This window comes from Schistocerca nitens, chromosome 1 (genome assembly GCF_023898315.1).
Source record: "Schistocerca nitens isolate TAMUIC-IGC-003100 chromosome 1, iqSchNite1.1, whole genome shotgun sequence".
Classification (NCBI taxonomy): domain Eukaryota; kingdom Metazoa; phylum Arthropoda; class Insecta; order Orthoptera; family Acrididae; genus Schistocerca; species Schistocerca nitens.
The window spans coordinates 312,411,773-312,433,937 of record NC_064614.1 but is presented as its reverse complement, the minus strand read 5'-3'; the positions used below and the strand labels follow the sequence as shown (position 1 = coordinate 312,433,937).

The 22,165-nt window shown below is 41.9% G+C and overlaps 1 protein-coding gene across 1 annotated transcript in view; it reads left to right on the top strand.

The window, feature by feature from the left end:
• LOC126244741 (discoidin domain-containing receptor tyrosine kinase B-like) overlaps positions 1–22,165 on the top strand; it is a 285,697-nt gene that overhangs the window by 220,261 nt on the left and 43,271 nt on the right. Inside the window, exons 8-11 of the mRNA XM_049948267.1 lie at positions 67–274; positions 2,398–2,508; positions 11,421–11,662; positions 16,293–16,443. Coding sequence (XP_049804224.1) covers positions 67–274; positions 2,398–2,508; positions 11,421–11,662; positions 16,293–16,443 — 712 coding nt within the window. The remainder of the gene's footprint in view (positions 1–66; positions 275–2,397; positions 2,509–11,420; positions 11,663–16,292; positions 16,444–22,165) is intronic.

Below are 22,165 nucleotides of genomic sequence, written 5' to 3'. Positions count from 1 at the left end.
CCATATGTCGTGTCAAAGGTGTTCCTCTTGCCGTCGGGAACAACATGTTGCGTCCATGTGCTATAGGTGTTCCGGCGGGCTCTGGTGTCCTTCAGCGTGGGCGGGCAGGTGTTTCCGGGCCGGCCCATCAGCTTCACGTACATGCCGGACATGGTGTTGGAGAACGCGCGCTACGTCACCATCAGGCTGCATGGCCGTCTGGGCCGCTTCGTCAGACTGCGGCTCCTCTTCGCCGCCCGCTGGGTCATGATCAGCGAGGTTACCTTCGATTCAGGTCAGCATTCTGAAGTCAATGCAATAATGCTACATTCTAGACATTTAATTTTATTGCTGTTGCTGTACTCGTGAGACCGCAGAGGGGTCGAAACGTCGATTATTCTAGAAGGAAATATAACGCGGCCTAACAATCCAGAAAATGTTAACTTGTGTCACAACGGCCACGAAAGCCTGCGGACTGTCTCTTTCCGAAGTATAACCATGAGCTGCAGGTGCACGACCCCTGGGAATACTGTGTTGCGATATCTCTGTGGTCTGTGGTATGGTACCAGCTCAGAACGACACATGTTAATTCAAATTTCGTGATAGACTTCTCCTGTATCCCCTGCCTACATCCCAGCTGTTGTCATGAGTCAGATCGTCAGTCTAACTATCCTACCATCATTTCGTTATGTAGTTCTTCATGAAGAACACATACTTACCCTTCTTGCCATACTTTTTTTTCCTGGGTCTATATCGTCACCACTCTTTTTGTTCTCCATGTCGCTGCAATGCTCTCGTGTCCCTTATTCCAATGTATCGATCTCTTTCCGAAGTACCACCATGAGTTGCAGGCGCACGTCCCCTTGCCACACTGTGTTGCGATGTCCAACTGAAGAGTTCCAGTAACGTTGGGCATATCTAATAGTAATGCTCCATATTCCTCATACGGCAAAATGCATCCGTTCTGAGAGTTCGATACGTGAGCTGTCACATCTGGAAATATTCTTATTAGGTCATTTATATATACACTGTTTTACGGCGTACCTTCACTTCAGTTACTTGAATATATAATGGCAACTTTCTTCTATTTTCAACATTAAGTCAACCACGAGAACCAATGTTTTTACAGTTTTCATAGTTTCGCTCATGTAAGCCGATATAGAGGTTGATATTATGAGGTGTCTGAATTTACTTAAACGTTTAGTAAAGTTGGTTGATTGCTTAAACCTTGTTATCATAGCAATTGAAGAGCCTGCTTTGGAAATATGTTCATTTGTTTGCCTGTCTACAGGCACGAATCCGTTTTATGTTACAGTACGGAGTGGATGATTTGTTTATATGTTATGACACACCTACCCTCTAGTGGTGCGCTGTCCACCGATATGTGTCATTTTTCTGAATGACTGTCTTCTGAAAACCCAGTGGTACTTACGAATAACCTTGTATTTATTGTTTTTCAGTAATTTCAGTTGATTTAGAAGCCAACTGGCGTCAACCCCAGTCACCTGCATTTGACAACAAAATCGCCTCCCAAAGGCTACCTTCTGACCTTAACGAAATTGATATTAATATTCATAGTGCCAAGTTCAGAAATAGTATTTCTTTTTCTCCTCTAGTCAGTTCAAAAGGCTGCTCAAAGTCGTAACATAACACGCATTTACCATAATAATAAAATAAATGCACCTGATAATGAAGGCTTCAAACTTTGAAACGCGTTGTGGAAGTAAATTAAACAGAGACTGAAAACAGTAAACATGTTGCTTCACGCAATATACAGTGGTTTGAGAATAAAACCTTTTAGTTTTGATTTGGACTGTAATTATAGGAAAACGAACAACACAGCTTTTTGCACACAAAAGTAACTGGAAGTATATAGCTGTTTTCCATTTCCAGTATTAAAAAAGGGACTTATTTATAAACTTTTCTCACACTTCGAAGTAGTTTATATTATAAGATTAATTTCAAGATCTTTGTGACGTGCTGGCCGCTGAGGCCGAGCTGTTCTAGGCGCTTCAGCCCGGAACCGCGCGACTGCTACGGTCGCAGGTTTGAGTCCTGCATCGGGCATGGATGGGTGTGATGTCCTTAGGTTAGTTAGGTTCAAATAGTACTAAGTTTCAGATGAAGTCCCATTGTGCTTAGAGCCATTTGTGACGTGTAACCGAGCTAACGATGTTAGATATTTCGATGAATGTTTCGATTGATTTATGCAAAAGTTCCATTAGTAACATAGCGATTTTGGTGTGTTCTAGAATTATTGGTGAATGAATATTTTATAAGTTACTTCGTTATGCCATATAATTGGTCATTTCTTCCTTATCTATATCATGATAAATAGCAAAATTCATCTTTAATTTAAAGCGCAAGATCAGCAAGATAAATATAATTTGAATTTATATTATTCCTTCGTTTCCACAGTTCCTGTGTCGGGCAACTTCACCTCTGAAACTGATTCTGATGCGGAGATCGTCGGGCCGGAGGAGCTTTACTACGAGGAAGAAGAAATTGTCTCTGAGCATCTCGAAACTGGTAAATATTGATTTAAGCCAAACAGAGAAAGATTACGAGCACCTCCATTCTCATAACTATTTATCTGAGTCTCCAATAAAACTACTTTTATTCCTTATAGTCCCACCTGTGGTGTAGGGATAGCGTCTTGGATTAATAGCCAAAACGTCTTCCATCCTGGGTTCGCAACCTGCCATCGCTAATACGAGGGTTCACTGAAAAGTAATGCCTCCACCTTCGTAAATCTTCAACAGTTGGCAGCATTGGTATGGCTTGTTCCGTAGCTCCTTCTCTACAGATCCAGTTGGCGGAAAGCCTTAGCATTGAACGGTTGTGTTGTTACAGTGTAAAGTATGGAACCCTGCGCAGACGGTCTGTCTGTGCGATTTAAGCAACGTGCAGTCATCGAATTCTTGACAGCAGAAGGTGTCACCCCAAGGGTGATTCATCAGAGAATGAAAGCAGTTTATGGTGATTGTGTTTATGTGAGTTGTGTGTCATTGGGCGAGTAAGTTTAAAGATTTTGAGGCGGGAATATCTGACCTGCGTGACAAACAAGGAGTTAGACGTCGTGTGACAGCAACCACCGAGTTTCAAAAGCAAAATGTTGACAGATTGATTTAGGACGATCGTCGTATCACTCAAAGAGAAATTGCAAGCACAATCGACATTTCACAAGTACGTGTGGGACACTTTATTGCTTTTCTTGGCAAACCACACACTTCACGTGCCACCACAGCAGAACTTGCAGACACTGACTCTCACCACCGTACGCATCCTCCATACAGTCCAGATTCAGTACCGTTTGAATTCCATCTGTCCCCGATAATGCCTGTGATGAAGACTTTGAGAGGCCTGTGAGACTGTGGTTGCGGATACATAGTGTCGACTTCTTACGTGACGGCTTCAGAAAACTTTTTCATCGTTGGCAGAGGAGCACCCAAATGGCTGGTGATTATGTGTAAAAGTGAATATTGGTAATTAAAGATCACACTCTAAGGATTATTTCTGCGTTTAATTTACTAAAATATTCCCATCCAAATCCAATTAACGAAGGTAGAGGCATTACTTTTCATTCAACCCTCGTATTTTGATTAATAATAAGCACTAACGGCTGAAGGCCTCCGGCATATGAAGTCACCCTCATTCTGCAACGGCCTTGTCAAAGAGGATGGAGGAGCGGACAAAGATTCAGGGAACTCTCTTGCCCTTGGGGTGGGAAACTGCCCCTGAAGGAGGAAGAATCAGCAACGATCAATGGCACTAGGATGCAGAAGGCAATGGAAACCACTGCATTTCTGACACACAACGTGTGTCCACAGGACATGTAACCCCTAACTGAAAAAGTGTCATGATGATCTCTCCATTGGCAAAAGATTCCGAAACAGTCCCCCATTCGGGTCTCTAGGAGGGGACTGCCAAGGGGGAAGTGACCATGAAGCAAAGATTGAATAACGAACCAAAGGATATCGTTTCACGAGTCGAGGCGTGGAATGCCTGAAGCTTGAATGTGGCTAAAAATCTGATAAGGGAAATGAAGTGACTCAGTCTAGATATAGTAGAGGTCAGTGAATATATGGCAATATCAACACCAGCAGCAGAAAATGGTATAGCGGGAGTAGGGTACGATGTGAATAGGAAGGTAGGGTAGAAAGTTTGTTACTGTGAATAGTACAGTGATAGGGTTGCTCTTACCACAACCGACAGGAATCCAACACCGACAACGATAGTTCAAGTATACATGCCGACTTCGCTAGATGAAAACAAAGTGATAGAGAAAATATAAGAAGATATTGAAAGAGTAATACGATGCGCAAAGGGAGATGAAAATATAATAGTCACAGGTGAAGGGAATGCAGTTGTAGGGGAAGGAGTATAAGAAAAGATTACAGGAGAATGTGGCATTGTGACAAGAAATGAGAGAGGAGAAAGACTCATTGAGTTCTGTAGTACATTTCAGCTAGTAATAGGGAATATTCTGTTCAAGAATCATATGAGGAGGAGGTATTCTTGGAAAAGGCCGGGTGATACGGAAAGATTTCAGTTGGATTACATCATGGTCAGACACAGATTCCAAAATCAGATACTGTATTCTATGGCGTACACCGGAGCAGATGTAAACTCAGATCACAATGTAATAGTGGTGAAGAGTACGCTGAAGTTTAAGAGATTGGGCTGGAAGAACCAATATGCAAAGAAGTGGGATACGGATGTACTAACGAATGACGAGATATGGTTGAAGTTCTATAAGGCTATAGATGTAGCAATATGAAACAGCTCAGTAGACAGTACAGGTGAAGAGGAACGGGCATCTCTAAAAACAGAAATCACAAAAGTTGAAAAGAAAAATTTAGGTACAATGAAGGTAACTGCGAAGAAATCATGGGTAACAGAAGAAATACTTTAAGGGGCTCCGGAACGCCCTATACTTGCAATGTTAAAATAACTCTTATAAATTACATCTTTCCTCACAAAGTATTTGAGGTAGGAAGTTGAACTTTTTACAGATTATTTATTGGAATATGGGCTACAACTTAACACAGGGATTTTACAAAATTTTTGTTCAGTTATTAAAGATGATTTTTTTTTCAATTGTAATGAAAATTCACAACATTTTTTTGCAATTTTTTATTTATATATTCAAAAATATACAGTTTTTTGGAAAAAGGCTGTGTTAAATTATGCAGAAGGTACTGTGTAACATTTACTGAAAGTTTTAAACAAATATGTTTGGAAGATCCTTAGAAAACATGTAATTAGTATGAGAAAATAAAAGTTTTGGGAATCGAGCGACAAATATTGGATTAACTTTGTAGTGCATTCCAGGTCCATAGGATGGATTATCTTCATCCTCTGCAAACTCCTCCTCCAGCTTCCTCTTGTTCCTCCCCCTGTTTACTCTTGCTTGTATTTCTAGACTCTTTACAGCCCTGTCTGCAGCCCGAAGGCGTTCCTTGTCTAAAGCAAGCATCGCTCGCACCATGTTAGAACCTATCTTCATTCCCATATTTCTAAATACCTTGCACCTTACAATGTTGCCATCATTGAAAGTCGCAACAGCATCATACACACCAAAGTGAAGTGTTTCTATTCCAACAAATACAGTCTTGGGAATTCTCGACCATATAACACTGTTTACACTTTCATTTACACTTTCATTGGGGTTTTGAGTTTTTCCGTGAATACACTTTTTCAACAGTTCAGGTGCTGCTAAGTCTCTGAAAATAGGTTTTATCACCTCCATTATTGCATGAGGCAGACTATGCTTATGAGTGTACACTTCACCAGTTAGCAATCCTTTGTTATTTTTACACCAACTGTCTTCTTTGGGACACAAGCTATGTTGGGGATTTTCATCGTCTTTATTGTTTACAGTAATAACACATACCTTTGGCTTTCCAACATTTCTCCTTTTCTTAAAAGCCTTCAGAGGATTTCTAATAACTTTACTTTTACTCATTATTATACTTCAACAAAACAGAGACTCAAGAAACAGAATTAATTACGAATATTTTCGAGATAACGACAGAGTAAATAAACATGAAACAATCGACAATCACACCAGCGATATATATTGAACCATCACAGGTTAGCCACAACACATACTTTATCTCACATCACTAAAATGTACCTGATGAACACGGACGTTAATAATAACACCATTTGACAGCAGTTTAACAGCGCCACAGTGGGTCACGCCCATGTAGAACACATTTCAAAAAAAATTTAAAAATAGTTGTAGTCTTCGGAATTGAATAAATTATATATCTATTAAAAGGTAATAGTCTGCAGATTCAGAAAACGCAAAAAAGTAAAAATTGAACTTTTCATGAATTTGAGCCTTTCCGGAGCCCCTTAATTAATCGATGAAAGACGGAAGTACAAAAATGTTAAGGGAACTTCAGTAACACAGAAATACAAGTCCCTGAGGAATGAAATAAATAGGAAGTGTATGGAACCTAAGACAAAATGCCTGCATGAAAAATGTGAAGAAATAAAAAAAAAAAGAAATGGTTGTCAGAAGGACTGACTCAACATATAGGAAAATCAAAACAACATTCGGTGAAATTAAGAGCATGGGTGGTAACATTAAGAGGGCAACGGGAATTCCTCTGTTAAATGCAGAGCAGATGGTTGGAAAAACCACATTGAAGGTCTCTATGAAGGGGAAGGGGAGGGGGGATAGAGTTTCTGATGTGATAGAAAAAGAAACCGGAGTCGATTTATGAGAGACAGGAAATCCGATATCAGAATAAGAATTTAAGAGATCTTTGGAGGACTTACGATCAAATAAGGCAGAAGGGATAAATAACATTCCATCAGAATTTCTAAAATCATTGGCGGAAGTGCAACAAAACTACTATTCACGTTGGTATGTAAAATGTATGAATCTGGCGACATACCATCGGTCTTTCGGAAAAATGTCATCCACACAATGCCGAAGATTGCAAGAGCTGGCAAGCGCAAGAATTATTGCACAAGCAGTATATCAGCTCATGCATCCAAATTGTTGACACGAATGTATAGAGAAGAATGGAAAATAAAATTGAGGATGTGTTATATGACGACAGTTTGGCTTTAGGAAATGTAAAGGCACCAGAGAGGCAAATTTGACGTTGTGGTTGATAATAGAAGGAAGTATAAAGAAAAATCTAGACGCGTTCATAGGAACTGTCGACCTGGAAAAAACGTGCGACAACGTAAAATCGTGCAAGATGTTCGAAATTCTGAGAGAAATAAGGGTAAGCTGTAAGGAGAGACTGATAATATGTAAAATGTACCAGACTGAAGAGGGAATAATAAAAGTGGACGACCAGGAACGAAGTTCTTGGATTAAAATTGGGGTAAGACAGGGATATAGCCGTCCGGCCATATTGTTCAATCTATACATCGAATGGAAAGAAAGGTTCAGGGGTGGGATTAAGATTCAAGGTGAAAGGATATCAGTGATACGATTCGCTGATGACATTACTATCCTGAGTGAAAGTGAAGAAGAATTGTATGACCTGCTGAATGGAATGAACAGTCTAATGAGTACAGGATATGGATTGAGAGGGAACTGATGAAAGACGAAAGTAATGAGAAGCAGCAGAAAAGAGGACAGCGAGTATCCTAATATCATGACTGATGGTCATGAAATAGATGAAGTTAAATAATTCTACTACATAGGCAGCAAAATAATCAGCGATGGACGGAGCAAGGCGGACATCAAAAGCAGACTAGCTATGGCGAAAAGGGCATTACAAAATTGTTAAGGCTTTCGTGGCCACTTGTTGACAAACTGCGGATTGGCTTCTGTCTCGGGTTCTTCGGCCGACGTTCATCTAATGATTTTTACTGTCGTTTCGGTAGCACGAGTGGCTGGCATTGTCAAAGCTTCACCCTCCATTCACCACCGGCAATGGAGCGTGAAGCTTTGAAAATGCCAAGAAGGATGGAGCAATGTACAAACTGCATATTGTAGATATGAAGAGCATGGATGCAGTTCCAGGTGCAAAAATCAGCAGTCAGGGAGAAACAATTTGCAGGTATTAGTAGAACTGAATTAAACTCCTTCCGAACAGGCCTAAGATGGCACAAGGGTACCGACCGAACGTCAAGTCATCTACAGCCAATAGGTGTCACTGGATGCAGATATGGAGGACCATGAGATCAGCACCGCGTCCTCCCAGCCGTTGTCATATGTCTTGACCGGAGTCGCTACTTCCCACTAAACTAGCTCCTCAATTGGCCATGCAGGGTACGAGTGGACCACGCTTGCCAACTGCACTTTGCAGACTAAGATGGTGGTCAAGCCTGACATCGGTTAACTTCGTTGATTGGGTAGGAACCAGTGTTACCACGGCAGCAAGTCTGTTGGCAGGAGACATTGTATAGAACTAAATATAATAAGAAATGAGCAGCTCATTGCAAAAAGTCGTTGGTCTACATAAGATGATAAATCTAGCGTCCGCCGAAGTGGTAATCTCCTACTATTCCTGCGTTGTGGTCCACATAGGATGATAATGCATGACTGTCACAACTTCCCTAATTGTAACTTCTGTTCAGAACCAACTATTACACCCAGATTCTGCCCTAAACTACTGTACTAAACAACATTCAAAAGAAACTGGTACACCTGCCTAATACCGTGTAGCGTCCCAGCGAGCACGCAGAAGTGCCGCAATACGACATGGCATGGTCTCGACTAATGTCTGAAGTTGTGTTGGAGGAAACTGACACAATGAATCCTTCAGGGCTCTCCATAAATCTGATAGTACGAGGGGATGGAGATCTCTTCTGAACAACGCATTGCAATGCATCTCAGATATGCTCAATAATGTTCATGTCGGGAGAGTTTGGTGGACAGAAGAAGTGTTTAAACACGGAAGAGTGTTCCTCGAGCCACTCTGTAGTAATTCTGGACGTGTGGAGTATCGCATTGTCCTGCTGCAGTTGCCAAAGTTTGTCGGAATTGCCGCGCGGGATTAGCCGAGCGGCCTGAGGGCGCTGCAGTCATGGACTCTGTGGCTGGTCCCGGCGGAGGTTCGAGTCCTCTCTCGGGCATGGGTGTGTGTGTTTGTCCTTAGGATAATTTAGGTTAAGTAGTGTGTAAGCTTAGGGACTGATGACCTTAGGAGTTAAGTCCAATAAGATTTCACACACATTTGAACATTTGATTTCGTCGGAATTCACAATGCACATGAAAGGATGCAAGTTCAAAAATGTTTCAAATGGGTCTGAGCACTATGGGACTCAACATCTGTCATGAGTCCCTTGGACTTAGAAATACTTAAACCTATCTAACCTAAGGACATCACACACACCCATGCCCGAGGCAGGATTCGAACCTGCGACCGTAGCGGTCGCGCAGTTCCAGACTGTAGCGCTTAGAACAGCTCGGCCACCCTGGCCGCCTGGATGCAGGTAATCAGACAGGATGCTTACATACGCGTTACATATCAGAGTCCTTTCTAGACATATCGAGGGTCCTATATGACTCCAACTGCACACGCCCCATACCTTTACAGAGCCTCCACCATTTTAAACAGCTGCTGACATGCAGGGGCCATGGATTCATGAGCTTGGGATCCATACCCGTAGACGTCCACCCGCTCGATACAATTTGAAATTAGACTCGTCCTACCAGACAACATGTTTCCTATCATCAACACTCCATTGTCGGTGTTGATGGGCCCAGGTAAGGCGTAAAAGTGTCGTGCATTCATCAAGGATACACGAGTGGGCCTTCGGCTCCGAAAGCCCATATCGATTATGTTGGCACTTGTTTGTGGCACAGCCCTGAAATGTGCTGTAATTTGTGGAAGTGTTGCTCTTCTGTCACGCTGAACGATTATATTCAACCGTCGTTTGTCCCGTTCTTGCAGGAAGTGGGAGATTTGATGTTTCACTGGAGTCCTCATATTGACGGTACACTGCGGTAATGGTCGTCCTGGAAAATCTCCTCTTTATCCCTGCATCGGAGATGCTGTGTCCCATCGCTCGTGTGCCGACTATAAGACCACCTTTAAACTCACTTAAATCGTTATAACCTGCCATTGTAGCAGCAGTAACCGATCTAACAACTGCGCCAGACACCTGTCGTTAGATATAGGCTGTGCCGACCGCAGAGCCGTGTTCCGCCTGTTTACATACCTCTTTATTTGAATAAGCATGCCTATACCAGTTTCTTTGGCGCTTCAGTGTAGATAAGGAAATAAAGTGAGCGCAGGACCTTCCAAAGGAGGCACTCTCCTCCCACCATCATTGTTGATAAATACAAAAAATAAAATTAATAAATAAATAAAATTGTTGAAAATACTGAAAATTTGGCAGAAACGTCACTTCGATACTTTGAACAAAATACTGAACGCGTCCAAGTCACACACACACACGCACGCACACACACACATTCTCAGACGCATACCCAAATCAAAATGTGCTGTGACTGAAACACAACTCAATTAAGCATTATTTGAAAGTGAAAGTTAGTGAGTGATATTTAATAAATGGCTCAAAAGGAAACGAATTTTGCCAAAATTGCTGTTCCTAAAGACGCCAATAATTCATAGTACTGTATTGTTAACACCAGTACCTCGTTTTTCTTTTTTACGATAATACTGAAGCATTTTGTAAGTGGAAGACTATATCTCCGCTAATGGTTATGAGAAATTTCTTGGAAACAATCTATACTGAGTTTTGCAGTAAAATTTTCGGTGTGTATAGCTAAACAATGTTCTAAATGCAAATGGTAACGAACGCTGCTAGATGGTTCCACTGAAGGGTAAACAATACCAGAAGCGAGAAACGGAGCACCCCAACCGCCATCCTTTCCAACCTTCGCGCACTCTTGTACCGATTTCTATTTCCACATATTTCTAATGAAGTTAAAGTGTAAATATTTCTTTACTTCCGACAAATATAAATCTAACTGCTTCAGTGTTTAACTACATAACAAAGATAAAATTTGTGTACAATACAGAAAGTTGCACAAACACCATTTCGATACCTTGAACGTGAACGTGTTCAAGTTACAAAGCTTAGCTTGTATAATTTTAACTAGTTACGAGGCAAAAGTTAATCAAAACATTTTTGTGTGCTGTAAAATAGAACATGTCTGCTCTAATCCTAATTCTAACGCAGATACGAAGATATAGAAACGATGATGGTGGTTTTTTGCCGTAAATAATCACTTCATATTCTTCAGCGAGAACTGGCTGGTTTAGATCCCAGGAAGCAAGTCACGAAAGGAAAACAGCGATGGGAAACGAAGAACAAGAGTACGTTTCCACAGAATAAGGGGGAGGAAGTAAAGAAGAACATCACATCACAATCCTTGTTTTTTTTATATTTATTCCAGAACTTATCAGGCCATCATTGTTATTGTTGCTTAAGTCTGACCACCGTCAATAGTTTTGCCATCTTGAAAGTTGTACTTAAAACATTTTACACAGTTCCCGCGACGGTGAACGTGAACGAGATACCCGTTGACGCCAATATGAAAGATGCCCGGGAAGAGCCCAGTGAGGAGGGAGGCAGCGTGGAGGTGGTGATCGGCGTGCTGACGGCGGTGATGCTGCTGCTGCTCGTCGTCTTCGTGGTGATCCTGGCGCTCAGCAGGAGGCACAAGATGCAGGCCGGCTCCTCACCCACGCTGCTCAGGAACCCCTTCAGCGGAGTCACCCTCAACATGAAGGTCAGTTCGGACCGTGTTACTATTTTGCGGTCGGATGATGCTAATGGGATACAAGGGAGGGAAATAATCAGACATAATAAAAAAGTAAAAAAGTAATTGTTTACAAAATAAGTTTCGATTATATACAGAATAAAACATAACATTCTTATGATAGAAGTTATTACCCATTTTCTTATATCTTTCATAATTGTCACTTCAGTTTCAGAACTTTAGCAATTTTAAGTTTTGGACATTTCTGTATGATTAATCGCTCCCATTTTATTTATCTGGTGGTGTACCATTTTCAAAATCCTGTTCATAAAATTTCAGTTATTTCTCGATTATGACTGAGATTCTGATGGTATCTGTTATGAAGGTATGTGCTGACAGGAAACATATTTGGACTACAATAAAAATCAGTTCCATTGGCTATACGTGTATATTAATTTTTGGGTTAAGTTATTACTAAATATCACAATAAATTTGGAAGGAAGCAATAAAAGTTTCCGCTGAAATCCTTAATTACGCAATCAGTAACAGACATTGCTTGAAAGATGCACATTTAGTCACCAGCAACTCAAAAATGGTAGATGTGTTGTAATGACAGAAACATTCCAGAAGCTCAATCTGTTGTGAAAAACATTTTCATTAAGTGATAGTGATCTTCTAATATATTCTTGTAGCTCGAAGCCTTCATTGTCAAGATCAACACTAGGGGTTATTCAAATCCTAAGGCAGACGGGATACAACTATCAATAATTGCTGAATTTAAGGATGATGTGAGTGCTTCTGGCTCTGAGCACTATGGCTCTGAGCACTATGGGACTCAACTGCTGTGGTCATTAGTCCCCTAGAACTTAGAACTACTTAAACCTAACTAACCTAAGGACATCACAAACATCCATGCCCGAGGCAGGATTCGAACCTGCGACCGTAGCAGTCGCGCGGTTCCGGACTGCGCGCCTAGAACCGCGAGACCACCGCGGCCGATGAGTGCTTCTGAAAAAAAGCACATTGGTGTAGTTTACTCTAAGGAACTGCGGCTGTTACGAGCTGGAATGAGTATATATACAGAGTTAGCGTGATTTTAGGCTTTCTCGGGGTATAATTATTTTTAAATGTTATTGGGGTCATCCTAGTGGCGTTGTATATAGGATGCACCATTTCAACAACCCCAACTCCTGAATACCCGAGAGAACATTAGAAAATACTTAGGTAGCTTTTGAAGTCGGTCAAGTGCATATGACTTTAGAGGATCATAATCTTATTTGTTGCAACTTTCTCAGGCGAATTATACAGGGTGTTTCAGAAGTGTTGGTCAATATTCGGTCATCTAACAGGAACGATCATTCGAAACAAAAAAGTCAAGTAAACATGGATTCTAAAACGCATGCCATTAGAAGAGTTGTGTTCAGAGTAGCGAAGATAAACAACTGCTCGTAGCTCTTAACGCATGCGTTTTTTGTTTCGAATGATCATTCATTCCTTTCATATCCCTGAATGTTGACCATCACTTCTGAAACACCCTGCATGTTCTGGAAGTGGAAAAGAGCGTAATTATTCAGTCAGATATGTGATACAGCTTAACCAAAATTAGCATTTCACTTTCGTACCAAGAGCTGTAATAACAGTATCAGAACAGAGTGTCATCGAGGAACCATTAAAAGTATTCCTGAAGTTCTGCTTCAACCTTTCGATTCGCACCTGCTTGATACTGAGGCTCACTTACGGACAGTACTGGTCGATTGCCGAGTGGACACCCTAAATTTGGTACAGTGGTATATACGCTGACGGAAAGAAGTCTCAACACACACAAAAAAATAATTAGAGTAATGAAATTTTGGGGCTACGTTTGTCTAGGTAACATATTTCAGGGACTATCATTGCGCGGTCACAGGTTAATGTAAGAGTGAAATAAGCCACTGCAAATGTAAAATGCTAGTATTTAATAACCGGTGTAACCGCCAGAATGTAGAATGCAAGCATGCAAACGTGCATGCATTGTACAGTATGCGTGCCGGATGTGAGTTTATGACATGGAGTTCCATGAATGTTGCGCCAGGTTAGTCAATACAGAGACGGTTAATGCTATTTGTGGATGACGCCGGAATTATCGGTCGATGATGTTCCATATGTGTTCGACTGAAGATAGATTTGGTGACAGAGCAATCGAGGCAACATATCGATTCTTTTTAGAGCATGTTGGGTTACAACACTGGTCTCTGGGCGAGCGTTATGCCGTTGGAAAACCGGCTCTGGAAAGCTGCTCGTGAATGCCACGGCAACAGGCCGACTCACTAGATTTACGTATAAATTTGCAGTCAGAGTGCTTGTGATAACCATGAGCGAGCTCCTGCTGTCATAGGAAATCGTACCCCTGACCATAACTCCAAGTGTACGTTCAGTATGTCTAGCACGGAGACTGGTTGGTTGCAGGTCCTCAACAGGCCTCCTTGTAACCAACACACGACCGTCACTGGAACCGAAGCAGAACCAGCTTTCATCAGAAATTACAACAGATCTCCCTTCTGTCCTCCAGTGAGCTGTTGCTTTCATCACTGAAGTCACAAACAGCGGTGGTTTGGGGCCAGTGGAATGCACGCCACAGGGAGAATGGCTCGGAGCAGTCCATGAAGTAAACGATTGGGCCATTGTGTCACTGCGGTGTGTATCTCTGTTGCCAACTACTGCTCAAATTGCTACTGCAAATGGTCTTCCCTTTCCGTAGTGTTATTTGGACGTCTGGGGCCCGGTGTACTTGCGACCATGCGTTCTTCTGAACACCTGTGCCGGCAATAGTGTACAGTGGCTACATTACTGCCCAGCCGGTCTGCAATACTGCAGAAGGAACACCCAGCTTCTCGTAGTCCTATTACATCACCTCGCTCAAGCTCAGTGTGATGTCGCCTTTAAGGCATTGTTGACTGACATCAACTCACCACGTCCAATCTCAGAGATAACTAACGCTCACGACAGTCACAGGGTGTATTTAAAGGAAACCTTATTTACATCCTCATAGTGCCGCTAATAGCGCCACTCTCATAAAATTGGCGAGAAATCTGAGTAGACATCATCTTTCAGATGTAGAAACACATATCACCTTTCATTTATGTCGCACAGCTCCTTGTTGTTGCAGTTTTTTTCCATCAGCGTAGTTAAGCTGTCTTCAAGGATCTACTGACCGAAGGCTGGATCTTTAGACCTGTGACAATGAATTCTTTTAGCTTTTTTCGAATGATGAATACTATTGAAACTGCATGAAATTTAATATATCAGACAACGCCAACAGCGTCGATTAGCAAGCCTCATAAAATGAGTATTCAAAAGACAGGAAAAGGTTGTCGCATACCAGAAAATACCATGCATGACGCACGAATGTTGCTCCTAATTGCGGTGTACGGCGCGATTGCCAGCATGTCTCTTGCAGACCTAACAGACTTTGAAAGTGGAGTGATAAATACGTAGAATGAGTCATATCTGAGATTGCTAAGAGAATTCGAATCTAGAGTTGGTGATCAGTATCACCGAGACAGTGTTTCAAACACCAAAAACCGCCGCACAGGGAGAGTACAAGTGTTTGATTTAACGCAAATTACGTAAACCCTGGAGCGCTGTACGTGGCGACCGTCACTCTACTGTGAGTCGTGTTGATGCCGATTTGGAAGAGGCGAGAGAAGAACACATTTCTTTCACTCCAACACGGAGACAAATTCATGGCTTAAGCTTCAGTATCTGACGACATGCTCGTCTCCTTTCTGATATCTACAAACAGAGATAAACGATTGAAATGTCGGAATTTGACCATAAAAGAGTGTTGGCGAGTAGCACGAATTCCTATTTATTTTACCGAGTTAATGTGCGCGTGAGAGTGTGGCACATAGCCCATGAAGTTAAGGATTCTGGTTGTGTGTACAAGATCCTTTTCATGCAGAAGGTGGCTCAAGTATGGTTTGGACTGTGTTCACGTTGAATTATTTTCCAGCTTCAGAGTCAGTTGCATGTTATCTGGGAACTTCTGAATATCTGCATTTCTCTATAGCATTAAGGTGCCCCGTTGTCCACAGGACACTGTGGCATTTCGCCGTTCTTTGTTTGAACGCAGTTTGCTGTTTGAGAATTTCAGTGAGATCACGACAATTACGTGCGCCTCTTCCCTCATGCCTTCTCCCCAGATCAACCAGTTACAACCCAGTCTTCCGTTTATGGGATGCTTTAGTTATCAGTGCAATCCCAGTTAATTCAGCACCAAATAATCAGAACCAATTGTAATTAGCATTGACTGATGCGTGGATGGATTTCTCTCCAGAGCGATGCCACTACCTCATGGTGTCAATGCCTGCTATTGTAGTTTTGAAAGCTCGCGAGGGAGAAACTAGCTGTTAGCATGTCACGACTTTTGGCCCCTCTGTGTATTAACGTCATGCATGTAGTTGGGAAATGGTCTTATATTAGCAATAATGATGTAATTTAGTTAGCTTTGGACCCATTCGTTTCATACAGATAATCAAACCTCTAGAGTTGTTACTGCACGAGATATGAATTTATATGAATTACAAAGATGATCACATAAGTGTGAATGGTTTCTACTAGATGTAGAAGCTGATGTGATTAGGTAGGAGGTACAGTGGAAAGCGTGTTGTTTCCGATTTAGGACCTTCTGCTTAGCGTGGTGCCTGGCCCTGCGGGAGGTGCCATCGTTCCGAGGGAGTGTGCACCGTGCTCGCCGTCCACCACGATCGGCGGGGACGTCGGCCTCTCAGGCGTCGCCTGTGCCCGCTACGATACTCTCCCGTCGCACACAGGTAAGACCCGTTTCACTTCTCCACCGGCCTTTAAACGGCGTTGTGTGTACCACAGATGGGCTTAACCATTTCTTTCGTGGATCAGATCAAAGATACTAATGCGTTCGAAAGCACTACCTCCTTTTCAAGACACAACACTCACCATTTGCGTACTACAATAAGTGAAACGAAGGGCCGTTGATTTTTAATTCAACGTCAACGCACGTGTATTTTTGTCTTATTTTAATCTTCCTGGAAGGAACACAGGAAAGTTAATTTTCCATTAAGTCTTCCATGGTTTTAAAATTACCAAAAAGTCCTACATTTCGTCTTCAGAATAAACTGAAAAAATTGAAACAAAATCCTGAGTATTTTTGTCAAGTTTGGACACAGAAGTAAGAAATCAATACTTCATAGTTAAAAGGTACCAAAGATGTCGTATTATTAAACAGTGTGTCCCACAATTCTTTCCATGATTACAAACACGCATTAGGCAGAAAATCTGACACACAGGCACATATTTCTTACCTTGAAAGCAGTTAACATATCCAAGTTTTTGCGTACACAGACGCAGTTAATAAATTTCATTGTGTGCTCCTTTCGTTACCCGAAGGATATCTTTGCGATATTCGAGTCCAAAACCGTGTTGGTCAACATTTCGTGACAGATGGATGTCATGAAGTCGGAAATTCTACGCCGTGATGCTGTGATATGCTTCTCTGGTTTTGAAAAACATGGTCCTTGATATTACCCCAAATGAAGAAATCTAGCGGTATTATGCCGGCGATCGTGGAAGCCAGTTGATAGAACCAACACGCCTGATCCATCTACCTTGAAATGTCTTCAAATAGACACGAATATATGACCCCAATGAGTTGGCACACCATCCTGTTGGAAAATTATGTACAGAATGTCCTGAACCTGTAGCACAACAAACAATTGCAACATATCAAGATAAATATTGGCTGTGATGGTTGTTCCACTGAAGAAAAAAGTTTCTATGATTTTATTGTGCATGAGACCACATCACAGTTTCAGCAAAACAGAGTGCTGTTGGGTCTCAAACACCGTGTGGCGATTCTCGGGCCCACAGGTCCTAGCACTTTGTCGGCTGACAACACCATTCAAATGAAATGTGGCCCATCCGAGAAAAGGAGACGTTTCAGGTAGTCATTATCTTCCTCACTCTCCGCCAGAATGGCAACAACAGTCATAACGAACGCTGTAATTTGTTAGTTGCACTGACTGCACAATCTGGACTTTGTACACAGGGAAAATAGATTGTTTGTGTACGATGCTGTGCAATGATGTCTTCGGAACCTGCAAGTCAGTGGGGCGCTGAGAACGGACTTCTTGGGGTTTCTCACAAAGACGTCTCTCACTGTCTGAGTGATCTGTGCACTACATCCAGGCCTGCTTGTTCTAGGGAGGTCACAGACGTTCCCTGTTTCCTTCAACTTCGCGTATCACATCTTGACGCTTATAACGGCTGGTGGCTGTCTATGGTAAGCCGTCTGGAATTTTCTCTTGACTGTTTTTGGTGACTGCGTCTCGTGATATCGGAGGATACATAGGGCTTTCTCTTGGCTTGGGTACATGTCGTTCGAAGATGGTGTCCATTCCGCTGTTGCTACGTTGCTGCTCCCGGAAACAAACAAAGTAACAGAAAGTATGTATACACAGAGAATCTTGAATATATCAAACGCAATTCAAGATTAATAGTATTTATCTATTTGTCACATATTATGCTTTATGAATGCTTCTAAACAGGAAAAGACTTCTGGGACACCAAGGAATTTTTCTCATTGAAAAACACTGAAATGGTCATGGAGCAGTGTGCCCCATAAACCATTCCAGGTTAACTATTTCCTCAAAAAAATTTCTACTTGTTTGGTCCAAAATAAAGAGCATAGGTTAGTTTTCTTGCTTCTTTCTCAAAACTGACCAAAAGTGAGCTATGTTCCTTTCAACAATCACCTGTTCAAGTAACCATTCAAAATCATGTAAATATTTGACTATTAGTAAAGAGGGGTATTTTGTCATGTATTCCATTCAGACAATTTCTTAGTTCGGTAAGAATACTGACTTCTGGGGAAAGTGCTTCTTATGCATGAACTGAAGGATGATGTAATAGGTTAATATTAATTTCAATGCCATAAACTTTGTGACAGGAACTTGTAGTTTAGTGCGGATTAGGTGGAAGTCGTTTCTGTTTACAACTATACCACAGTTGTTTTTCAAAACACTTACATCATTTAATTAGAGAAAATAGATATGAAGTGTAGAAAAAATTAAAGCAGAACAACAGTTCAACGGATTATAATCTGGGGACACGTACAATGCCGTAAAATTTTGGCAGATTTTCTTGGCTCGGGTCGTTATGTGTTGTCCTAGAACAGACAGTGGAATGTAATAATTTCGGAGACATGTGTGCTTTGGCTTTGGAACGCGATCCCACTGAATCAATCATGCTTACACAGAACTTACTGGAGTCGGAAACTGCCGACAGTGATGAAGCTGTATAATAACAGAAATTATACACGCAGTTAGCAATTTTATAGCTACGAAGCCTTTTGCAACGGAGTCCTCGGATGAAAATTTATGGGTTAACTTGTCACATAAAAGTACCAAGCTTTCCATTAGTATCTTCATAATGGGGTGAACGTCGTGAAACAGTTTTTTTTCTTTTGTTATTATTTTAGTTCTACACGAAGGGGCGGGTGGGAACGAATAGAACAGCTCTCCAGCAAGAACATAATTGGAAATAGATAAAAAACTAACGATAATGAACAATTATAAAATAATCACATTGTTGGACAATATTTATGTTACAGTTAAAAATAATCACATTGTGGACAATATTTATGTTACAGTTAAAATCAAATCACTTATGGTAACGGTAATGATATGGTGTAATGGGGATACAGATTGTGCATGAAAATGACCATGATAATGATAGAAATGGTGTGATGAATATGATTATGGAGCCATGTGGAATCGCAGATAGCAACCAAAACTTGGTGAGCTGGAGGAAGGTAGACGGAGGAACGCTGAAGGATAGTGTGAGGTGGAACGTTGTGGCTACTTTGGAAAGAGGGGTATATCTCTGGAGGGATCATTGTTGTTTGTGGGAGTCGGATTAAATTACGTGAGGAGAGAATGGATAAGGCACGGGAGGTGGAATATGCTATAAGCATAGCAGGTGCAGCAGGGACCTTGGTATTAGCTTAGTGTGAGGGATAGTGGTTACTGGGACTGGGTTTTGCGTTTAATATATTGGAGCTGAAGGTGCTGCAGGAAGAGTAGAAAGCGTGGGAAGTAAGGATGCGAGATGGGGAAGGTAATTAACGCGGAGGGCCAAGTGGAGTCTTTCCAGGATTTCGTGAGAACTGTAGAATTTAGGAGAGGGGGAGATCCAAGCAACTTTGACATAAGAGTAGATGGGGAGGATGATTCACATGAGGTTCCAACGTTTATGCCCAGAGGAGGCACTTCATTGATTAGCCCTCAACGTCCATAGATCATGTTTGCGCTGGCTGTCCAATGTTGCTTGCCGCGCCATCACTTATATTTATGGGCAAACTGTGAGAAGCTTGTCTCTGTGCTCTTTATTTATCAAGTGCAGTCTTCCATGCATTTGCTAAGTGCACCGCCAGTATTTCACTGAAGTTGTTATAAGATAGCATAATCTTCACTGCTCCCTTAATCACAGCCGGCCGCGGTGGTCTCGCGGTTCTAGGCGCGCAGTCCGGAACCGTACGACCGCTACGGTCGCATGTTCGAATCCTGCCTCGGGCATGGATGTGTGTGATGTCCTTAGGTTAGTTAGGTTTAAGTAGTTCTAAGTTCTAGGGGACTTATGACCACAGCAGTTGAGTCCCATAGTGCTCAGAGCCATTTGTACCATTTGAACCTTAATCACAGAATCCCAACTGTTCGATGTGTGGGACATAAATGCCAAATGTTCAAACACCATCTTGTGTTCAACATATGCTCGACCACCACTGAATTCTTTTCTCAAATTTCCTGTATTTAACGTGAGTTGTTTAACACAGCAATCACCAATTGCCCTTACACACTTCCCTACACACTCTCAAGGAAAATTATAATTCTTTGCTACTCTGAGGCTGAAATTATGTTCACCAAATCGCCACGTTTCTTTAATTTTCATGTTTCCGGAAGACTCGTGTGATTCCCTGGTTGTTTAGGGTTATACCTTAGTTACTAGTTGTTGCATCACAGAATGGAAGCCGCGGTATGTGTTTTTCCTCCTGGTTTGTTTCGACGGCGTCGCGTCTTTGCTTCCTCGATGCCTTGATCTAACACCACGGAATGTATCCGTTCTTTCTTAACAACTTCGCGGGATGATTAATCTCGGAGTCGAGGTGGTTCTTGCCAGGAAATCGTTTCTCCGTGAGCGTATTCAACATAACTCCCTTCTGAGATGGACGATGATGGCTATGCCCCTTTAGATACACGTCGATCTGCGTTGATTCTGTAATATATTGTTCTTCACTGTTCACAGCACTCTGCCAACGCTGGCGTAACTGTGGAAATCACATGGTTTTCAGATGAAGATCTCGTCGAGCCATGTTCAGAACGCATTTTCACACGGAAAATAACTTCCTTGAAGGATATTCGGTTGTTTGCGGAAAAGGTGAAACTCTGAGTACTCAAGATCAGATGCTAAGGAGGGTGCGACATGACTTCCCACTTCCCAACCCAGTTCCTGTATAGAGTTTTACTCAGTCTATCAGAATGCGGGCGGCAGGTATATTGAGCAGCATCACTTCAATCAGTCTTCCTGATCGTTGCTCTTGCAGACGTCTCAGTTGTTGACAGTAAATGTCAGCGGTGATGGTTATATTTCGGGGTCTTTGCACAGGGAGTTCCTGGTTTGTTTGGGTTTAACCAGGCCTTTCTTTTCTTTCTGTGTACATAACGACGTCATTTCTCATCACCAATAACGACAGAAGATAGGAATGGTCGGTGCTGTTCACGAACAAGCAGATATGTACACATGATCATGCTCTGATATTTGTGACTTCGGCTTAGAGCAGAAGGTACCAACAGAAGTGGCTTCTGAACCTTCCCCATTGCACGAAAATGTCGACCATGTTAGAATGATCACAGTTCATCGTATCTTTCATTTCTTGACTATACTGATGTGGATCATTGTGGACTAATGCGTTAAAGCAACCATCAGCAATTCCCGAATGTCACGCTGAACTTGCAGAGTCACTAACGTCAAAACGAGACTCCTTAAAACGAGAAAACCATTTTCTTGCCTTGCTCAGTCCAGTGTCATCATCCATATAAAGTGTTCTCGCTGGCTCCACGGGAGTCACCTCTCCATTCAACTCAAACAGAAGAATATAGAGGGGTACAAAAAATGAATTCAGTATTTAAAAGTCCATAACTGGCAAACTAATTGACGGAGTTGTCTTTAGTAATGTAATAGTTTGTAGTTCCGGCAACAGCCACACAATCGTTGTATTGCGTTGTTTTGTTTCGTCACATGACAGTCGCCGGATAGTCAGTGTTTTGCTCTTAGTTGCACCTAGTTACTCGAGTAACATGACTGGCGCAAGGCTTACATTTGATGAAAGGAAGTCAATTTTGAAGTAGTATTTTAAGTACGAAAACATTAATGACGTTCAACGGCGATGGCGAAATGAGAATCAAACAGCGCCACCGACACGTTTAACGATTCGTCGCATTCGAGACAAATTTGAAGCCGAAG